Source organism: Panulirus ornatus, chromosome 3 (assembly GCF_036320965.1).
Source record: "Panulirus ornatus isolate Po-2019 chromosome 3, ASM3632096v1, whole genome shotgun sequence".
Lineage (NCBI taxonomy): Eukaryota > Metazoa > Arthropoda > Malacostraca > Decapoda > Palinuridae > Panulirus > Panulirus ornatus.
In genome coordinates, this window is record NC_092226.1 from 21779990 (window position 1) to 21797126 (window position 17137).

General features: G+C 41.0%; 1 protein-coding gene across 1 annotated transcript in view; it reads left to right on the forward strand.

Moving 5' to 3' along the window:
* Positions 1–17137, forward strand: part of HPS4 (Hermansky-Pudlak syndrome 4 protein) — a 244267-nt gene that overhangs the window by 217176 nt on the left and 9954 nt on the right. The window contains exons 10-11 of the mRNA XM_071685274.1: positions 3721–3854; positions 9873–10084. Coding sequence (XP_071541375.1) covers positions 3721–3854; positions 9873–10084 — 346 coding nt within the window. The remainder of the gene's footprint in view (positions 1–3720; positions 3855–9872; positions 10085–17137) is intronic.

Genomic DNA, 17137 nt, shown 5'->3' on the forward strand with positions numbered 1-17137 from the left:
TAAGAGCAAGGTTATTAGGTACAGTAGGGTTGAGGGTCAAGTCAACTGGGAGGTGAGTTTGAATGGAGAAAAACTGGAGGAAGTGAAGTGTTTTAGATATCTGGGAGTGGATCTGGCAGCGGATGGAACCATGGAAGCGGAAGTGGATCATAGGGTGGGGGAGGGGGCGAAAATTCTGGGGGCCTTGAAGAATGTGTGGAAGTCGAGAACATTATCTCGGAAAGCAAAAATGGGTATGTTTGAAGGAATAGTGGTTCCAACAATGTTGTATGGTTGCAAGGCGTGGGCTATGGATAGAGTTGTGCGCAGGAGGATGGATGTGCTGGAAATGAGATGTTTGAGGACAATGTGTGGTGTGAGGTGGTTTGATCGAGTGAGTAACGTAAGGGTAAGAGAGATGTGTGGAAATAAAAAGAGCGTGGTTGAGAGAGCAGAAGAGGGTGTTTTGAAGTGGTTTGGGCACATGGAGAGGATGAGTGAGGAAAGATTGACCAAGAGGATATATGTGTCGGAGGTGGAGGGAACAAGGAGAAGAGGGAGACCAAATTGGAGGTGGAAAGATGGAGTGAAAAAGATTTTGTGTGATCGGGGCCTGAACATGCAGGAGGGTGAAAGGAGGGCAAGGAATAGAGGGAATTGGAGCGATGTGGTATACCGGGGCTGACGTGCTGTCAGTGGATTGAATCAAGGCATGTGAAGCGTCTGGGGTAAACCATGGAAAGCTGTGTAGGTATGTATATTTGCGTGTGTGGACGTATGTATATACATGTGTATGGGGTGGGTTGGGCCATTTCTTTCGTCTGTTTCCTTGCGCTACCTCGCAAACGCGGGAGACAGCGACAAAGTATAAAAAAAAAAAAAGAAAAAAAAGATTAGCTGCATTCTTTGCTCCCTTTCATTAAGGTAATCTGTCCAGTGAAGGAGTGCTCTTTTTATTGCCCATGGCCATTGCTTTATATCAATCTCCAGTGTGGTTCATTATCAAAGGCTTTATGGCATTCCAAGAACACACAGTATACTCATACCTCTCTTTGATCTAAATTGGAACTCACCCTGTCATTAGAATCTAGAAGATTTACTTTGTATGACGTCTACCCTGAAACCATGTTGCTTCCCAGTTAGAAAGTTTCTCCTTTGCAAATAGTCATTTATTTGATTCATGATTATATTTTCCATTGTTTACAAAGTCTGCTTTCATGAAATGGCCCGTAGTTCACTGTGATTTCCTTATCACCTTTTTTAAACATGAGCACAGTGTATTCCCTGTTCCACATCTTTGGAACAACTACTTCCCTTGGACAAGGTCAAGTAGAGATGATAAATCATCCCACTAGAATTTTGTGCACTTTGTGACATGCAGGTACTATAAATGTCTTGATGAGTACTCAGAGAGCTGGCCTTGAATTTCAAGATCCTAGGATCAAGTCTTGGCCATGGTGGTAGGAATAAATACTGGCTAATCCAATAGGCAAACTGACAGGCCTTAAATCTCTGATTTCATGTGAGTTCCAAGGGCAGCTTAAGAGCCAAGGAAAGTGCTGGCCTCTGCTGCTTTTTGATGTGATTCCAGGAAATTGTTTTTAGGATAGAGAGCAGGAAATTTCTTTTCTGCCCCTGGACAGAACCCAGTGAGTATCAGACAAAGCACTACTCACATGGGGTCAGACCCTTTTATCCCCTGAGAAGGATTTTACCCTCTCTGACCATGATATCTATGGTGCCAGGTGATGCTAGTCCACCAAGACCCAATAACCATGCAACAAATTACCCAGGACTCCAACTTCACTGATGCAGAGCTTGTGGGTGGCACTTCTCAGCAGTTGACCAGCATTACTCATTTGTTCACACTTGCATAGTGCATTTGTATTGACAGTTGCTCCTGATTTCATCAGTTTAGAATGTTTTCATTTTGTATCCTTTACTTGTGGCTTTCATATGTCATATCAATAGACTTTTCTATTGGCTGTATTTAATGATATGGCATGGAACTAATTGTACTGTATCTATATTTTTTAGCATCATTGGTAGCTATTGTAGTCAGGTGTTCATGAGTTCATCTTAGTTACAACAGATTATTTTCCTTTGCTGATTTTGCTTATATGTAATATTGTTTAAGTATGTTTATTCTTGTACCTTTCACCATAAATATTCCACTGCATGCACTGAATATAATGTGGGGAAGAGTGGCCAACATGTGTGGAGTGGATGTTGTACATTCCTTTTTTTTTTTTTTGAGATGTTAGAGCTCTTCACTTAGGATTACCTAATGAAAAGAGGCGTAGATGTTATATAATTTCTTCCAAATGAAGAAAGGCCAAGCCAGTCATGGTGGGGATGGCCTCTTGTTCTGCCCTTCCTGCCCCCTGCACAATCCCTTATGTAAACACTTTCTAAACACTCTTATTTCTTCACATTTCTCATGTTATTCTTCTTAATTTTTTCACCACCTGATGAGAATGATGAGAGTTCCATCTCATCACATAGGTCATGCAATAATATGCATATTTTCCACAGGGTTATTGTGTATGTTTAACCTGCAGTTTAATAGCAGTGCACCTTTAATGAGGTTGTAAGGGTAATAAGAAGAGCAGAATTTTTTCTTGTGCTTCACTACAATTTTCACATGATCCTTATGTAACATCATTCTTTCCTCAAACTATAGAATTCAAATTTTAAATCTGTATCCCTAAAGTATTTGTGAAGTTCATCATTGTTTCCTATGGGTACTTTCCTTTGATAAAGTGGATCTGCTGCTTTTTCATAGATACTGTACTCACTTTTTCATTACATATTGCACCTTGGACAGAGCTTCACACAAAGTATATTCAGTTAATTTGAGACAATGAAACTCAAATCTGTTTATGATAGCACAACAGTACTTTTGACCATTGTGTTTTGAGTGACATGCTGTTCCAAAAAGCATATTAACACTTTGCAGAAACTGAGTCTCCATATTTTTGGGCCATGCAGATCCCAGTTTAAACAATCTGTTGTTTGTATTGCCGCTAAAGTATCAACTTCGAGAACTTCTTTTACATCATTGTCATTGGCTAGCCTTATCAACACAGAACTTTAACCCATATAATTTTTCCTGTTTTTCTGTCAAAAGTATTTTGTTATTTATCTGCTTTCATATTTTCCGAACAATTAAGCAGACTTTGTTAGTCATTGTTTTCTTCAAGGCATACTGACTGAAGGATTCCTAGCATACTGTTATCTCAGTTTTGGGTTGCTTGTCTCACTTCTAGAGTTTGAAGCCAATTTCATATATCTGCCATCTCTGTTTTTTGCATGCTTCTGGGAAATTTCTTGTAAATGTTTTTTCTATGAATTTTATTACAGTTATGCTACTCTAAGAAAGATGGAAATTGGAATAGATTTTTAACCTTTGAGAGTACCATTAAAGTGTACCAGAGTACAGTGAGACTGTAATTTTTTTTTTTTTTCATACTATTCGCTATTTCCTGCGATAGCGAGGTAGCGTTAATAACAGAGGACTGGGACTTTGAGGGAATATCCTCACCTGGACCTCTTCTGTGTTCCTTCTTTTGGAAAATTAAAAAAAAAAAAAAAAAAAAAACGAGAGGGGAGGATTTCCAGCCCCCCGCTCCCTTCCCTTTTAGTTGCCTTCTACGACACGCAGGGAATACGTGGGAAGTATTCTTTCTCCCCTATCCCCAGGGAAAGAATGTAATACTGATATTTATTTTGCATCCACAGGTCAGCATGATACTTGTGGCTCAGCAGAGGGATGGGAACTGCTGACACTGTACACCCAAAAACACTCTGACACCATGCTGCATTTGCTCCTCTCCCCATCAGCTTCCACTAAGCCACAGCTTATCTATACCTTGGTAAGTCACCCAGTGATTGTCAATTTTTCAGGCTCTTGTAATATGATATTTATTTCTGCTTGACTCTTCATATAAGAAGGATAATTAGAAAGTAAGTAGCTGCTCATGCATGGTCTCATTTCTGAGATGTCAAAAAACTGGTGGCTCCTTTTTCCATCTTCACTAGTGATTGCCATTCAGAAAGAGGATGACTGTTTGTATGACATTTGCCATCAGAGTGCATTGCCCTTTCATGCTTTATTGTTTGTATGCTTAACCCTTGAGGAACATTGAAAGTCATCTCCCAAAGATATTAGCAATATTTAGAATACTGAAGAATAAGAAATTATTGAATCATTTAGACATCCCAACCATTTAAACACAGCTTCAGATAGACATTTAAACCATGGTTCACTGCTACGGCCTTTAGATCACTGCAGGCCACCACAGTTCAGTTAGTGTGTATACCCAGTATCCCAAGCACATGATCATCCCTCTAACTGAACTCTGTATTTGAAGATTGATTTTTCCTCTTGATATATTCAGAATGATTCTCATGATCTGACATGGTTAGATATGACAGGTGGTTGTTTTAGTTATCTGACCCACATATGATCTTATTTGTTTAGACTCCCTAGTGAGGTGGGGGCCCTTCATTGGGTAGGTAAGTGCACAGCACTCAGCAGCCCTCCACAGTGTCTTTCTCTTGGTAACTAAACCTTGCTGATATTTCTGCATGCTAATTAAAGTTTGAGATGACATCAGGCATCAGTATATGCCTCTTGTCAATAAAGGAAGCATGAAATCCTTCAAAAGCAGGTAGGAAAATTGAGCCTGCAGTTGTTGTAAGGCTTGTCCATAGCAGGGTCCCCTTCACAAATGTTTGGAAGACAAAAGAACAAATAGGACATCAGTGAAGAACGAAAATGGGAAATTAGTAGCAAGTAGTGATGAAGTGAGGAGGGGATGGAGTGAGTATTTTGAGGGATTGTGGAATGTGTTTGATGATAGGGTGGCAGATGTAGGATGGTTGGGTTAGGATGGTATGTGAAATGAGAAAATCATGGGGAGTGCTTTGCTGAAGGCCTTCCATGATACGAAATTTGGCAAGGCAGTTGATGTGGATGGTATTGTAGTTGAATCTCTTAAGAAAGAGGGTGACTGTGTTGTTGGTTAGCTAGTTAGGATTTTCAGTGGATGTATGGATTATAATGAGTGCCTGAGGATTTGAAGAATGCTTGAATAGTGCCACTGCTTAAAGGTAAAAAGGACAAAGGTGAATGTATCTGATAAGTTGTATGTGAAAGTAGTGACTGAGAGGGTGAAGGCATAACCAAAGTATCATAGTGAAGAGAATGTTTGGATCAGGTGTCTACATTAAAGAATGTGTGAAAAATACCTAGAGAAACCGAAGGATTTGTTTGTTGCATTTATGGATCTGGAGAAAGCATATAATAGGGATGATAGATATGCTTTGTTGAAGGTTTTATGAACAAATAGTGTGAAAGGAAAGCTGCTAGAAGTAATGAGAAGTTGTCATCAGGAGTATAAGGCATGTGTTCAAGTAGGAAGAAGGGAAAGTGGGTGGTCCCAAGTATAGGTTGGCCTGCGGCAGGGTTGTTTGATGATACCATGGCTAATCAATTTTTAAGTTGATAGGGTGGTCAGGGAGGTAAGTACAAGAGTCTTGGAGTAAAGGACGAGTATGCAATTGTATGGGTTGAGGGGGCCTGGGATATGAATCAGTTGCTGTTTGCTAACAACACAGTACTGATGTCAGATTCGAGTGAGAAACTGCAGAAGCTGGTGACTGAGTACAGAAAGTGTGTAAAAGGAGGAAGATGAGAATTAATGTGAATAAGAGCAAGGTGCAAGAAAACCTTTGTTATCTGAAATGAATGGGGAAATCGACCATTCCAGATAACAAATTTTTTGGTTATTTGAGGATTTTTAATGTCAGGTGATTCATAAATTGTAATATTTTTGAGATATTTTACACATAAGTAATATTTTACAAAGAGAAAATATTAGCATATATAAGCAGACAAGCAAATGACATTGAAGTCCTTCATAGATGCTGCCTTAGATTCACTCTTAGCCAGACTCTTGCATACCTCCATCTTCTTTTTGAGGCTTAAAATCTTCCCCTTGTGCATCATGTGAGACATAGAGGTGAGCTGTCACGTAATTGCTGATGACACTTGAAAGGAGCTGCTGTCCACAGTAGTAATCCAGGGTGCATAAAATACACAAATGTGCAAGACCAGCACACAAGAAAGCACATGGGAGACAATAAACATTCACCAGCACTACAAAATACTGGGTGAATACACTAATAGCTGTGGTGCAGTGCAAACTTGATTTGGAATGTTTTTCAGTATCTTTTTAATTCATTCTTTTATTTTTTTTGGATAATAGAGTGTTGCTAACTAAAATTGAGAAAAAATTTATTTTGAATATTTCATTGGCTCAAATTACAGATGACAGGTTTTACTGTAATTAGGTTTCACAAGGTTGGGTTAGTTTGGGTGTGAGTTTGAATGGAGAAAATGTGGAGGAAGTGAAGTATTTTAGATACCTGGGAGTGGACTTGACAGAAAATGGAAATATGGAAGTTGAAGTGAGTTATAGGGTGGATAAGAGGGTAAAGGTACTTTAAGCATTGAAGAATGTGTAGAAAGGGAGGTTAATAATTTGGAAGGCAAAAATGTGCATGTTTGAATGTATAGTAGTCCCAACAGTGTTGTTTGGATGCAAGGCATGGGCCATAGATGAGGATGTGAAGAGGAGGGTAGAAGTGTTGGAAATGAAATTTTTGACAACAAAATGTGGTGTGAGGTTGTTTGATTATGATTAAATGAAATATGATAGGGTTAGAGAGATTTGTGGTAATTCAAAGAGTGTGATTAATAGAGCTGAAGATGGTGTGCTGAAATGGTTTAGACATAAAGAGAGGTTGACAGAGAGGATATGTGTGTCAGAAGTTGAGGGACAAGGAGAAAGGGGAGACCAAATTGGAGTTGGAAGGATGTAGTGAAAAAGATTTTGAGTGATTGGGGCCTGAACATAGCAGAGGGTGAAAGGCATGCACGGGATGGAGTGAACTTTATGATTTGATATACAGGGGTTGATATTATGTCAGTGGACTCAACCAGGGCATGTGAAGTAGCCAGAATGAGCCATGGAATGGTCTATGGGCTTGGTTGTAGATAGAGAGACGTGATTTTGATGCATTATGTATGACAGCTAGAGAATGGATGTAAGTGAATGCGGCCTATCTTCATCTGTTCCTGGCACTATCTTTCTAATGCGGAAAATGGTTATCAGATATGAAGAAAAAGAAACACCAACATATGTATTATTTCCATTGAAATTTTTATTCTTTTGCGCATAAGCACGGACAGAAACAAGCACTAGGAATCCGCTCTAACAATCAACTCCCAAGTTCCACAAGTAGTGCAACATTGCCACATGAGGAAGCAATGCATAATAAGGGGTAACAACACACATGGAGCAAACTGTGCATTAGACCAAGATTGGAATATCCTTCTCAAGTCTGGTCATCACACTTAACCCTCATTTACTGAGTCTTCATATGAAGACTCCTTAGTGAATGCTGGGAGTCATCATATGATTGCTAGTTTTTGCAGGTTTATTTTGAAAAATCTACCTATATTTTGACATTTATATGACTGCCGTATGTCTCTTTGAAGTCAAAGGATATTTATGGAAATTAATGTAAATATGTATAAAAGTATGTAGATATGTGTAAATGTATGTAAATATGTGTAAATAGTAACATTACTTCAATACAAATAAGTGTCATTTACAGATTATGGATCATGAAACTTACCCACCTAGTAAATCTCCCCACATCTCCCCTTCCCCCACCACAGATCTATGCTTTTTCACTGTCAGTTGAATCATCTTAGCACACTTGTATTTACATACCCTTTCCATTTAAACATATTCCTTTCATATTTAGTGATTCACAAATGCATATTCACTATTTCGTGCATTAGCATAGCAGCATCAAGAATGGATGACTGAGCCTTGGAGGGAAAAAGTCTTCACTTGGTCCCTTCTCTGTTCCTTCTGTTGGGAAAGTAAAACAGGAGGGGAGGATTTCCAACCCTCCGCTGCTACCCCATTTAGTCGCCTTCCATGACATGCAGGGAATATGTGGGAAGTATTCTTTCTCCGCTATCCCCAGGGATGAGATTGTGGTATAAGTCTTAATTAACTTTGCATCAGAGGCTTATCCTGCTCCCTACTTCAAACACCCCCCCCCCATCCATCCATCCATCCATCCATCCATCAGCCACTTTTATACCTGGGTGTTAATACATTGACTATAGCACTGTACTAGCTGTATTAGGTATATTAGTCCCTTGTTTTATACATATCCTCGTACATGTATTTCTCTCATGTTATAAAGAGGAATAGAATATGTGAATACCTTGCTTTTTTTCTCCAAATTAAGAGCAGGATTTTGCATTCTAACCTGCATTTAAAGGGTAAAAATGCATAAGAATTTGATTGAGAGCCATAGAGAAGGGCAACAAAGATAGTACCTGAATTGAGAGCCTGAAAATTTCAGTTACTTACAATAGAGGAGAGGAGTTCAGGTTAACCTCATTACAACCTTCCAGTTTTTAAATCAGTTGTATTAGGTCAGCAGTGAACTCTTCTTTGGCAGAGGAATGGTTAGTCTTGCATGTCTGTTATGTGGAAGCAGTTTATTTGATGCTTGTTTTTTTCAGGTTTTTAGTGTCATAGTATTGTATCCAAGGAAAATTAAGTCTGAGAAACAGATCAAGTTAGTCTTATTGTGTTAGGACAAGTCATTTGAGGTATCATAGAAAATTTAGGTAAGTTTGAATAGAGAAAAACTGGAGGAAGTGAATTTTTTTAGATATCTGGGAGTGGATTTGGCAGCAGATGGAACCATGGAAGTGGAGGTGAGTCACAGGAAGGGGGAGGGGGCGAAAGTTCTGGGAGCATTGAAAAATGTGTGGAAGGCAAGAACATTATCTCGGAAAACAAAAATGGGTGTGTTTGAAGGAATAGTGGCTCCAACAATGTTATATGGTTGCAAGGCATGGCCTATAGATAGGGTTGTGCGGAGGAGGGTGGATGTGTTGGAAATGAGATGTTTGAGGACAATATGTGGTGTGAGATGGTTTGATCGAGTAAGTAATGAAAGGAATAGAGAGATGTGTGGTAATAAAAAGAGTGTGGTTGAGAGAGCAGAAGAGGGTGTATTGAAATGGTTTGGTCACATGGAGAGAATGAGTGAGGAAAGATTGACAAAGAGGATATATGTGTCAGAGGTGGAAGGAACGAGAAGTGGGAGACCAAATTGGGGGTGGAAGGATGGAATGAAAAAGATTTTAAGCAACTGGGGCCTGAACATGCAGGAGGGTGAAAGTCATGCAAGGAATAGAGTGAATTGGAACAATGTGGTATACTGGGGTCGACGTGCTGTCAATGGATTGAACCAGGGCATATGAAGCATCTGGGGTAAACCATGGAAAGTTGTGTGGATCCTGGATGTGGAAAGGGAGCTGTGGTTTTGGTGCATTTTACATGACAGCTAGAGACTGAGTGTGAATGAATGTGGCCTTTGTTGTCTTTTCCTAGCGCTACTTTGCGTGTGTGCGGGGGGAGAGGGGTGTCATTTCATGAGTGGCGGGATGGCGACGGGAATGAATAAAGGTAGCAAGTATGAATTATGTATATGTGTATATATCTATACGTCTGTGTATGTATATATAGGTATACGTTGAAATTTATAGGTGTGTATGTGAGCATGTATGGATGTGTATGTATATACATGTGTATGTGGGTGGGTTGGGCCATTTTTTTGCCTGTTTCCTTGCGCTACCTCGCTAACATGGGAAACAGCGACAAAGTATAATAAATGAATAAATTAATAGAATAATTATGTGTGTGGATTGCAACTCTTTTCCAGATAATGTAACTGTATTTTGAATTCTTCCCAATTTAGATATCTGATGTTGTCTCATTACTGAACAGTGGCGTCTTGGGCTGTCTGGGCTTGAAGATGTACAAGCAGCAGTGGAGCGAGCATTGGAGATATCTGAAGGTGGTGATGGAGGGGATGCCTTTCTGCAGTGGTCCTACAGTGTCCTTTCTGCAGTTACACCTCAAGCACTGGACATGGAACTAATTGCCATGGCTCATGAGGACTTCAAGCACCAACATGGGCTCATGGAAGTAACTTTAAGGTTGGTAGAATTGGCTGCAGCTATATTTTTCATTCCTTCTTTCAGTGAACCTCAGATGCACTGATGACCAATACATTATTCAGTCTTCTGCATTGCCTTTTGGATACTAGAAGGTGAGATTAATGTATTATGGGATTACATTATTCTATTTGCTTATTTTCTTTAGACAAACAGAGGAGTAGCTACAATCAAAGATTGTCATATGTAACTTTTTTCATGCTTCTTAGTTGTCTTTCACACTATTGAGATGGTACCAGCATCAGGCAAAGAACAGTGTCATTTGCTGACTTCCACTTTCTAGCTTTTATGTATAATCCACCAAAACCAGAGCCCCTAATCCACAGCCAAGTCCCACAAATCTTTTTATGGTTTCCCCAACTGCTTCATATGCTATGGTTCAGCCCACTGACAGCACTTCTATCTATCCATCTATATCTATGATGCCTGTTCCCAACTGGAACTCCCTTGGGGGGGTTCCATGTCAATAAAGTCTGGGTAACCAGTGAATTCCAGTGCTGCTTTTTAGCCTTTATGCCTCACCCTTAACATGCTATGTGCAGAGGGCAAGTCTAGCACAGTGTTTGCAGAGGCTCCCACCTAATGTTCTCCCTGACTCCTTCAACCTAATGTTCCTGTCAGATGTTTGTATCAGTTGCTTCTACCTAATGTTACTACCTAATGCTCTTACCTAAATGTTCCTAAATACTACTTCTGTCTATTGCTCCTAACATTTTGCCAAAAGGCAGGACGAGCACATGGTGCTCACCACAGGAAAATCTAGTTACGAAGAATGGGCTGTGTGAGTCAAGAGTTGTCAAGTGTTATGTATGACAAGGAGAGATTGTATGTTTGTGGACAGAATGCCAGTAGTCTATATGTGGGTGAAGCAGAAAGAAATGACAGCTATTGGGGTAAGAGGAGTGCAACTTACCAACCACTAAGGTACTGACTCACTATGCAGGCATCACTAACCATCCTGATACCCAGGTGAGTGGTACAGGTAATATACCTCCCTGGTTCTTGGCTGCCTATGAACTACTACCTACAGACAGCACTTAACCCCATGAATACCACATTGTTCCAGTTTATTTTATCCCATGCATTTCACACTCTCTTGCATGTTCAGGCCTGAATAACTCAAGACATCTTTCACCCCAACCATCCATTTCTCCCTCAGTATCACTCTTCTCCCTGTTCCTCCACCTTTAACATGTATATCCTCTCAGTTATTCTCTCTTCATTCATCCTCTCTGTATCCAAGCTATATCAGCATACCCTGCTCAGCTCTCCTTCCTTACCCTTTTTTCTTAGTCAGGCCTTCTACCTCCACATATTGTTCTCAGGAATTTAATTTTCAACAAATCTTTGCATTTAGGGACAACATTTTGAATCCATATGGCTCAAGAGACTACTGTACCATTAAACATCGCCACCTTTGCACACACAGAGAGAACCCCTTTTTCTACACACTTTTTAAAGCATTCAAGATGTCTGCCTGCTCCCTCACGTTATGATATGCTTCTGCTCCAATATCTCCATCTGCCATGATACTACTCTCAGGAATTTAAAGCACTTTTCTTCTTCCAAGTTGTACACATTCAGTCTAACATTAATTCTCCATAACAAACTGGCTGACTGCAGCAGAGATGATACATTTGTCCCGTGTATTGTTGGTTAGATGTTTGGGTTAGGGTCCATTCATTGCTAAGGTCATTAAGGCAATCATAATCAAGCCTACATCCACCAACTGAAAAATAATTAGAATTTTCTTAGTATCATGGATAATTGTATGACCACATACACTTTCATTCTCTGTGTGACCATTGATACATATGTCCTCGAGGAGATCCCAAGGAGTTGTGAGCTGTGAATGGCCAAGAACAGGTGGGTTAGTTACGTCAACTTGATGGTGATTGCTGATTGACTTAGAGTAAACTGGTTGATTAAGCAAACAGCTTCAGTGATGTATGGATTGACTGAAATGTGTGAAACATCTGGGGTAAACCATGGGAAGGTCTGTGGGGGCTGGATGTGCATAGGGAGCTGTGGCTCTGGTGCATTACACATGACAGCTAGAGACTGAGTGTGAATGAATGTGGCCCTTTCTTTATCTTTTTTTCTGGCACTACCTTGATGATGCTGGAGGGGTGGCGATGCTGTTTCCTGTGGGGCGGGGTGTTGCTGGAAATGGATGAAGGCAAGCAAGTATGCATATGTACATGTGTATATATATATATATATTTTTTTTTTTTTCATACTTTGTCGCTGTCTCCCGCGTTTGCAAGGTAGCGCAAGGAAACAGACGAAAGAAATGGCCCAAACCCCCCCCCCCATACACATGTACATACGTCCACACACGCAAATATACATACCTACACAGCCTTCCATGGTTTACCCCAGACGCTTCACATGCCTTGATTCAATCCACTGACAGCACGTCAACCCCTGTATACCACATCGCTCCAATTCACTCTATTCCTTGCCCTCCTTTCACCCTCCTGCATGTTCAGGCCCCGATCACACAAAATCTTTTTCACTCCATCTTTCCACCTCCAATTTGGTCTCCCTCTTCTCCTCGTTCCCTCCACCTCCGACACATATATCCTCTTGGTCAATCTTTCCTCACTCATTCTCTCCATGTGCCCAAACCATTTCAAAACACCCTCTTCTGCTCTCTCAACCACGCTCTTTTTATTTCCACACATCTCTCTTACCCTTACGTTACTTACTCGATCAAACCACCTCACACCACACATTGTCCTCAAACATCTCATTTCCAGCACATCCATCCTCCTGCGCACATCTCTATCCATAGCCCACGCCTCGCAACCATACAACATTGTTGGAACCACTATTCCTTCAAACATACCCATTTTTGCTTTCCGAGATAATGTTCTCGACTTCCACACATTTTTCAAGGCTCCCAAAATTTTCGCCCCCTCCCCCACCCTATGATCCACTTCCGCTTCCATGGTTCCATCCGCTGACAGATCCACTCCCAGATATCTAAAACACTTCACTTCCTCCAGTTTTTCTCCATTCAAACTCACCTCCCAATTGACTTGACCCTCACCCCTACTGTACCTAATAACCTTGCTCTTATTCACATTTACTCTTAACTTTCTTCTTCCACACACTTTACCAAACTCAGTCACCAGCTTCTGCAGTTTCTCGCATGAATCAGCCACCAGCGCTGTATCATCAGCGAACAACAACTGACTCACTTTCCAAGCTCTCTCATCCCCAACAGACTTCATACTTGCCCCTCTTTCCAGGACTCTTGCATTTACCTCCCTAACAACCCCATCCATAAACAAATTAAACAACCATGGAGACATCACACACCCCTGCCGCAAACCTACATTCACTGAGAACCAATCACTTTCCTCTCTTCCTACACGTACACATGCCTTACATCCTCGATAAAAACTTTTCACTGCTTCTAACAACTTGCCTCCCACACCATATATTCTTAATACCTTCCACAGAGCATCTCTATCAACTCTATCATATGCCTTCTCCAGATCCATAAATGCTACATACAAATCCATTTGCTTTTCTAAGTATTTCTCACATACATTCTTCAAAGCAAACACCTGATCCACACATCCTCTACCACTTCTGAAACCGCACTGCTCTTCCCCAATCTGATGCTCTGTACATGCCTTCACCCTCTCAATCAATACCCTCCCATATAATTTACCAGGAATACTCAACAAACTTATACCTCTGTAATTTGAGCACTCACTCTTATCCCCTTTGCCTTTGTACAATGGCACTATGCACGCATTCCGCCAATCCTCAGGCACCTCACCATGAGTCATACATACATTAAATAACCTTACCAACCAGTCAACAATACAGTCACCCCCCTTTTTAATAAATTCCACTGCAATACCATCCAAACCTGCTGCCTTGCCGGCTTTCATCTTCCGCAAAGCTTTTACTACCTCTTCTCTGTTTACCAAATATATATATATATATATATATATATATATATATATATATATATATATGTCTGTGTATGTGTATGTATATGTTGATCTGTATATGTGTGTGTATGTGCATTTATGTATATATATGTGTGAGAGGACAAGAGCAAGGGAAGGAGTAGCATTACTCCTGAAACAGGAGTTGTGGGAGTATGTGATAGAATGTAAGAAAGTAAATTCTCGATTAATATGGGTAAAACTGAAAGTTGATGGAGAGAGATGGGTGATTATTGGTGCATATGCACCTGGGCATGAGAAGAAAGATCATGAGAGGCAAGTGTTTTGGGAGCAGCTGAATGAGTGTGTTAGTGGTTTTGATGCATGAGACCGGGTTATAGTGATGGGTGATTTGAATGCAAAGGTGAGTAATGTGGCAGTTGAGGGAATAGTTGGTACACATGGGGTGTTCAGTGTTGTAAATGGAAATGGTGAAGAGCTTGTAGATTTATGTGCTGAAAAAGGACTGGTGATTGGGAATACCTGGTTTAAAAAGCGAGATATACATAAGTATACTTATGTAAGTAGGAGAGATGGCCAGAAAGCGTTATTGGATTACGTGTTAATTGACAGGCGCACGAGAGAGACTTTTGGATGTTAATGTGCTGAGAGGTGCAACTGGAGGGATGTCTGATCATTATCTTGTGGAGGCTAAGGTGAAGATTTGTATGGGTTTTTAGAAAAGAAGAGTGAATGTTGGGGTGAAGAGGGTGGTGAGAGTAAGTGAGCTTGGGAAGGAGACTTGTGTGAGGAAGTACCAGGAGAGACTGAGTACAGAATGGAAAAAGGTGAGAACAATGGAAGTAAGGGGAGTGGGGGAGGAATGGGATGTATTTAGGGAATCAGTGATGGATTGCACAAAAGATGCTTGTGGCATGAGAAGAGTGGGAGGTGGGTTGATTAGAAAGGGTAGTGAGTGGTGGGATGAAGAAGTAAAATTATTAGTGAAAGAGAAGAGAGAGGCATTTGGACGATTTTTGCAGGGAAAAAATACAATTGAGCTGGAGATGTATAAAAGAAAGAGACAGGAGGTCAAGAGAAAGGTGCAAGAGGTGAAAAAGAGGGCAAATGAGAGTTGGGGTGAGAGAGTATCATTAAATTTTAGGGAGAATAAAAAGATGTTCTGGAAGGAGGTAAATAAAGCGCATAAGACAAGGGAGCAAATGGGAACTTCAGTGAAGGGCGCAAATGGGGAGGTGAAAACAAGTAGTGGTGATGTGAGAAGGAGATGGAGTGAGTATTTTGAAGGTTTGTTGAATGTGTTTGATGATAGAGTGGCAGATATAGGGTGTTTTGGTCGAGGTGGTGTGCAAAGTGAGAGGGTTGGGGAAAATGATTTGGTAAACAGAGAAGAAGTAGTAAAAGCTTTGCGGAAGATGAAAGCTGGCAAGGCAGCAGGTTTGGATGGTATTGCAGTGGAATTTATTAAAAAAGGGGGTGACTGTATTGTTGACTGGTTGGTAAGGTTATTTAATGTATGTATGACTCATGGTGAGGTGCCTGAGGATTGGCGGAATGCGTGCATAGTGCCATTGTACAAAGGCAAAGGGGATAAGAGTGAGTGCTCAAATTACAGAGGTATAAGTTTGTTGAGTATTCCTGGTAAATTATATGGGAGGGTATTGATTGAGAGGGTGAAGGCATGTACAGAGCATCAGATTGGGGAAGAGCAGTGTGGTTTCAGAAGTGGTAGAGGATGTGTGGATCAGGTGTTTGCTTTGAAGAATGTATGTGAGAAATACTTAGAAAAGCAAATGGATTTGTATGTAGCATTTATGGATCTGGAGAAGGCATATGATAGAGTTGATAGAGATGCTCTGTGGAAGGTATTAAGAATATATGGTGTGGGAGGCAAGTTGTTAGAAGCAGTGAAAAGTTTTTATCGAGGATGAAAGGCATGTGTACGTGTAGGAAGAGAGGAAAGTGATTGGTTCTCAGTGAATGTAGGTTTCCGGCAGGGGTGTGTGATGTCTCCATGGTTGTTTAATTTGTTTATGGATGGGGTTGTTAGGGAGGTGAATGCAAGAGTTTTGGAAAGAGGGGCAAGTATGAAGTCTGTTGGGGATGAGAGAGCTTGGAAAGTGAGTCAGTTGTTGTTTGCTGATGATACAGCGCTGGTGGCTGATTCATGTGAGAAACTGCAGAAGCTGGTGACTGAGTTTGGTAAAGTGTGTGAAAGAAGAAAGTTAAGAGTAAATGTGAATAAGAGCAAGGTTATTAGGTACAGTAGGGTTGAGGGTCAAGTCAATTGGGAGGTAAGTTTGAATGGAGAAAAACTGGAGGAAGTAAAGTGTTTTAGATATCTGGGAGTGGATCTGGCAGCGGATGGAACCATGGAAGCGGAAGTGAATCATAGAGTGGGGGAGGGGGCGAAAATCCTGGGAGCCTTGAAGAATGTGTGGAAGTCGAGAACATTATCTCGGAAAGCAAAAATGGGTATGTTTGAAGGAATAGTGGTTCCAACAATATTGTATGGTTGCGAGGCGTGGGCTATGGATAGAGTTGTGCACAGGAGGATGGATGTGCTGGAAATGAGATGTTTGAGGACAATGTGTGGTGTGAGGTGGTTTGATCGAGTAAGTAATGTAAGGGTAAGAGAGATGTGTGGAAATATAAAGAGCGTGGTTGAGAGAGCAGAAGATGGTGTTTTGAAATGGTTTGGGCACATGGAGAGGATGTGTGAGGAAAGATTGACCAAGAGGATATATGTGTCGGAGGTGGAGGGAACGAGGAGAAGTGGGAGACCAAATTGGAGGTGGAAAGATGGAGTGAAAAAGATTTTGTGTGATCGGGGCCTGAACGTGCAGGAGGGTGAAAGGAGGGCAAGGAATAGAGTGAATTGGATCGATGTGGCATACCGGGGTTGACGTGCTGTCAGTGGATTGAATCAAGGCATGTGAAGCGTCTGGGGTAAACCATGGAAAGTTGTGTGGGGCCTGGATGTGGAAAGGGAGCTGTGGTTTTGGGCATTATTGCATGACAGCTAGAGACTGAGTGTGAACGAATGGGGCCTTTGTTGTCTTTTCCTAGTGCTACCTCGCACACATGAGGGGGGAGGGGGATG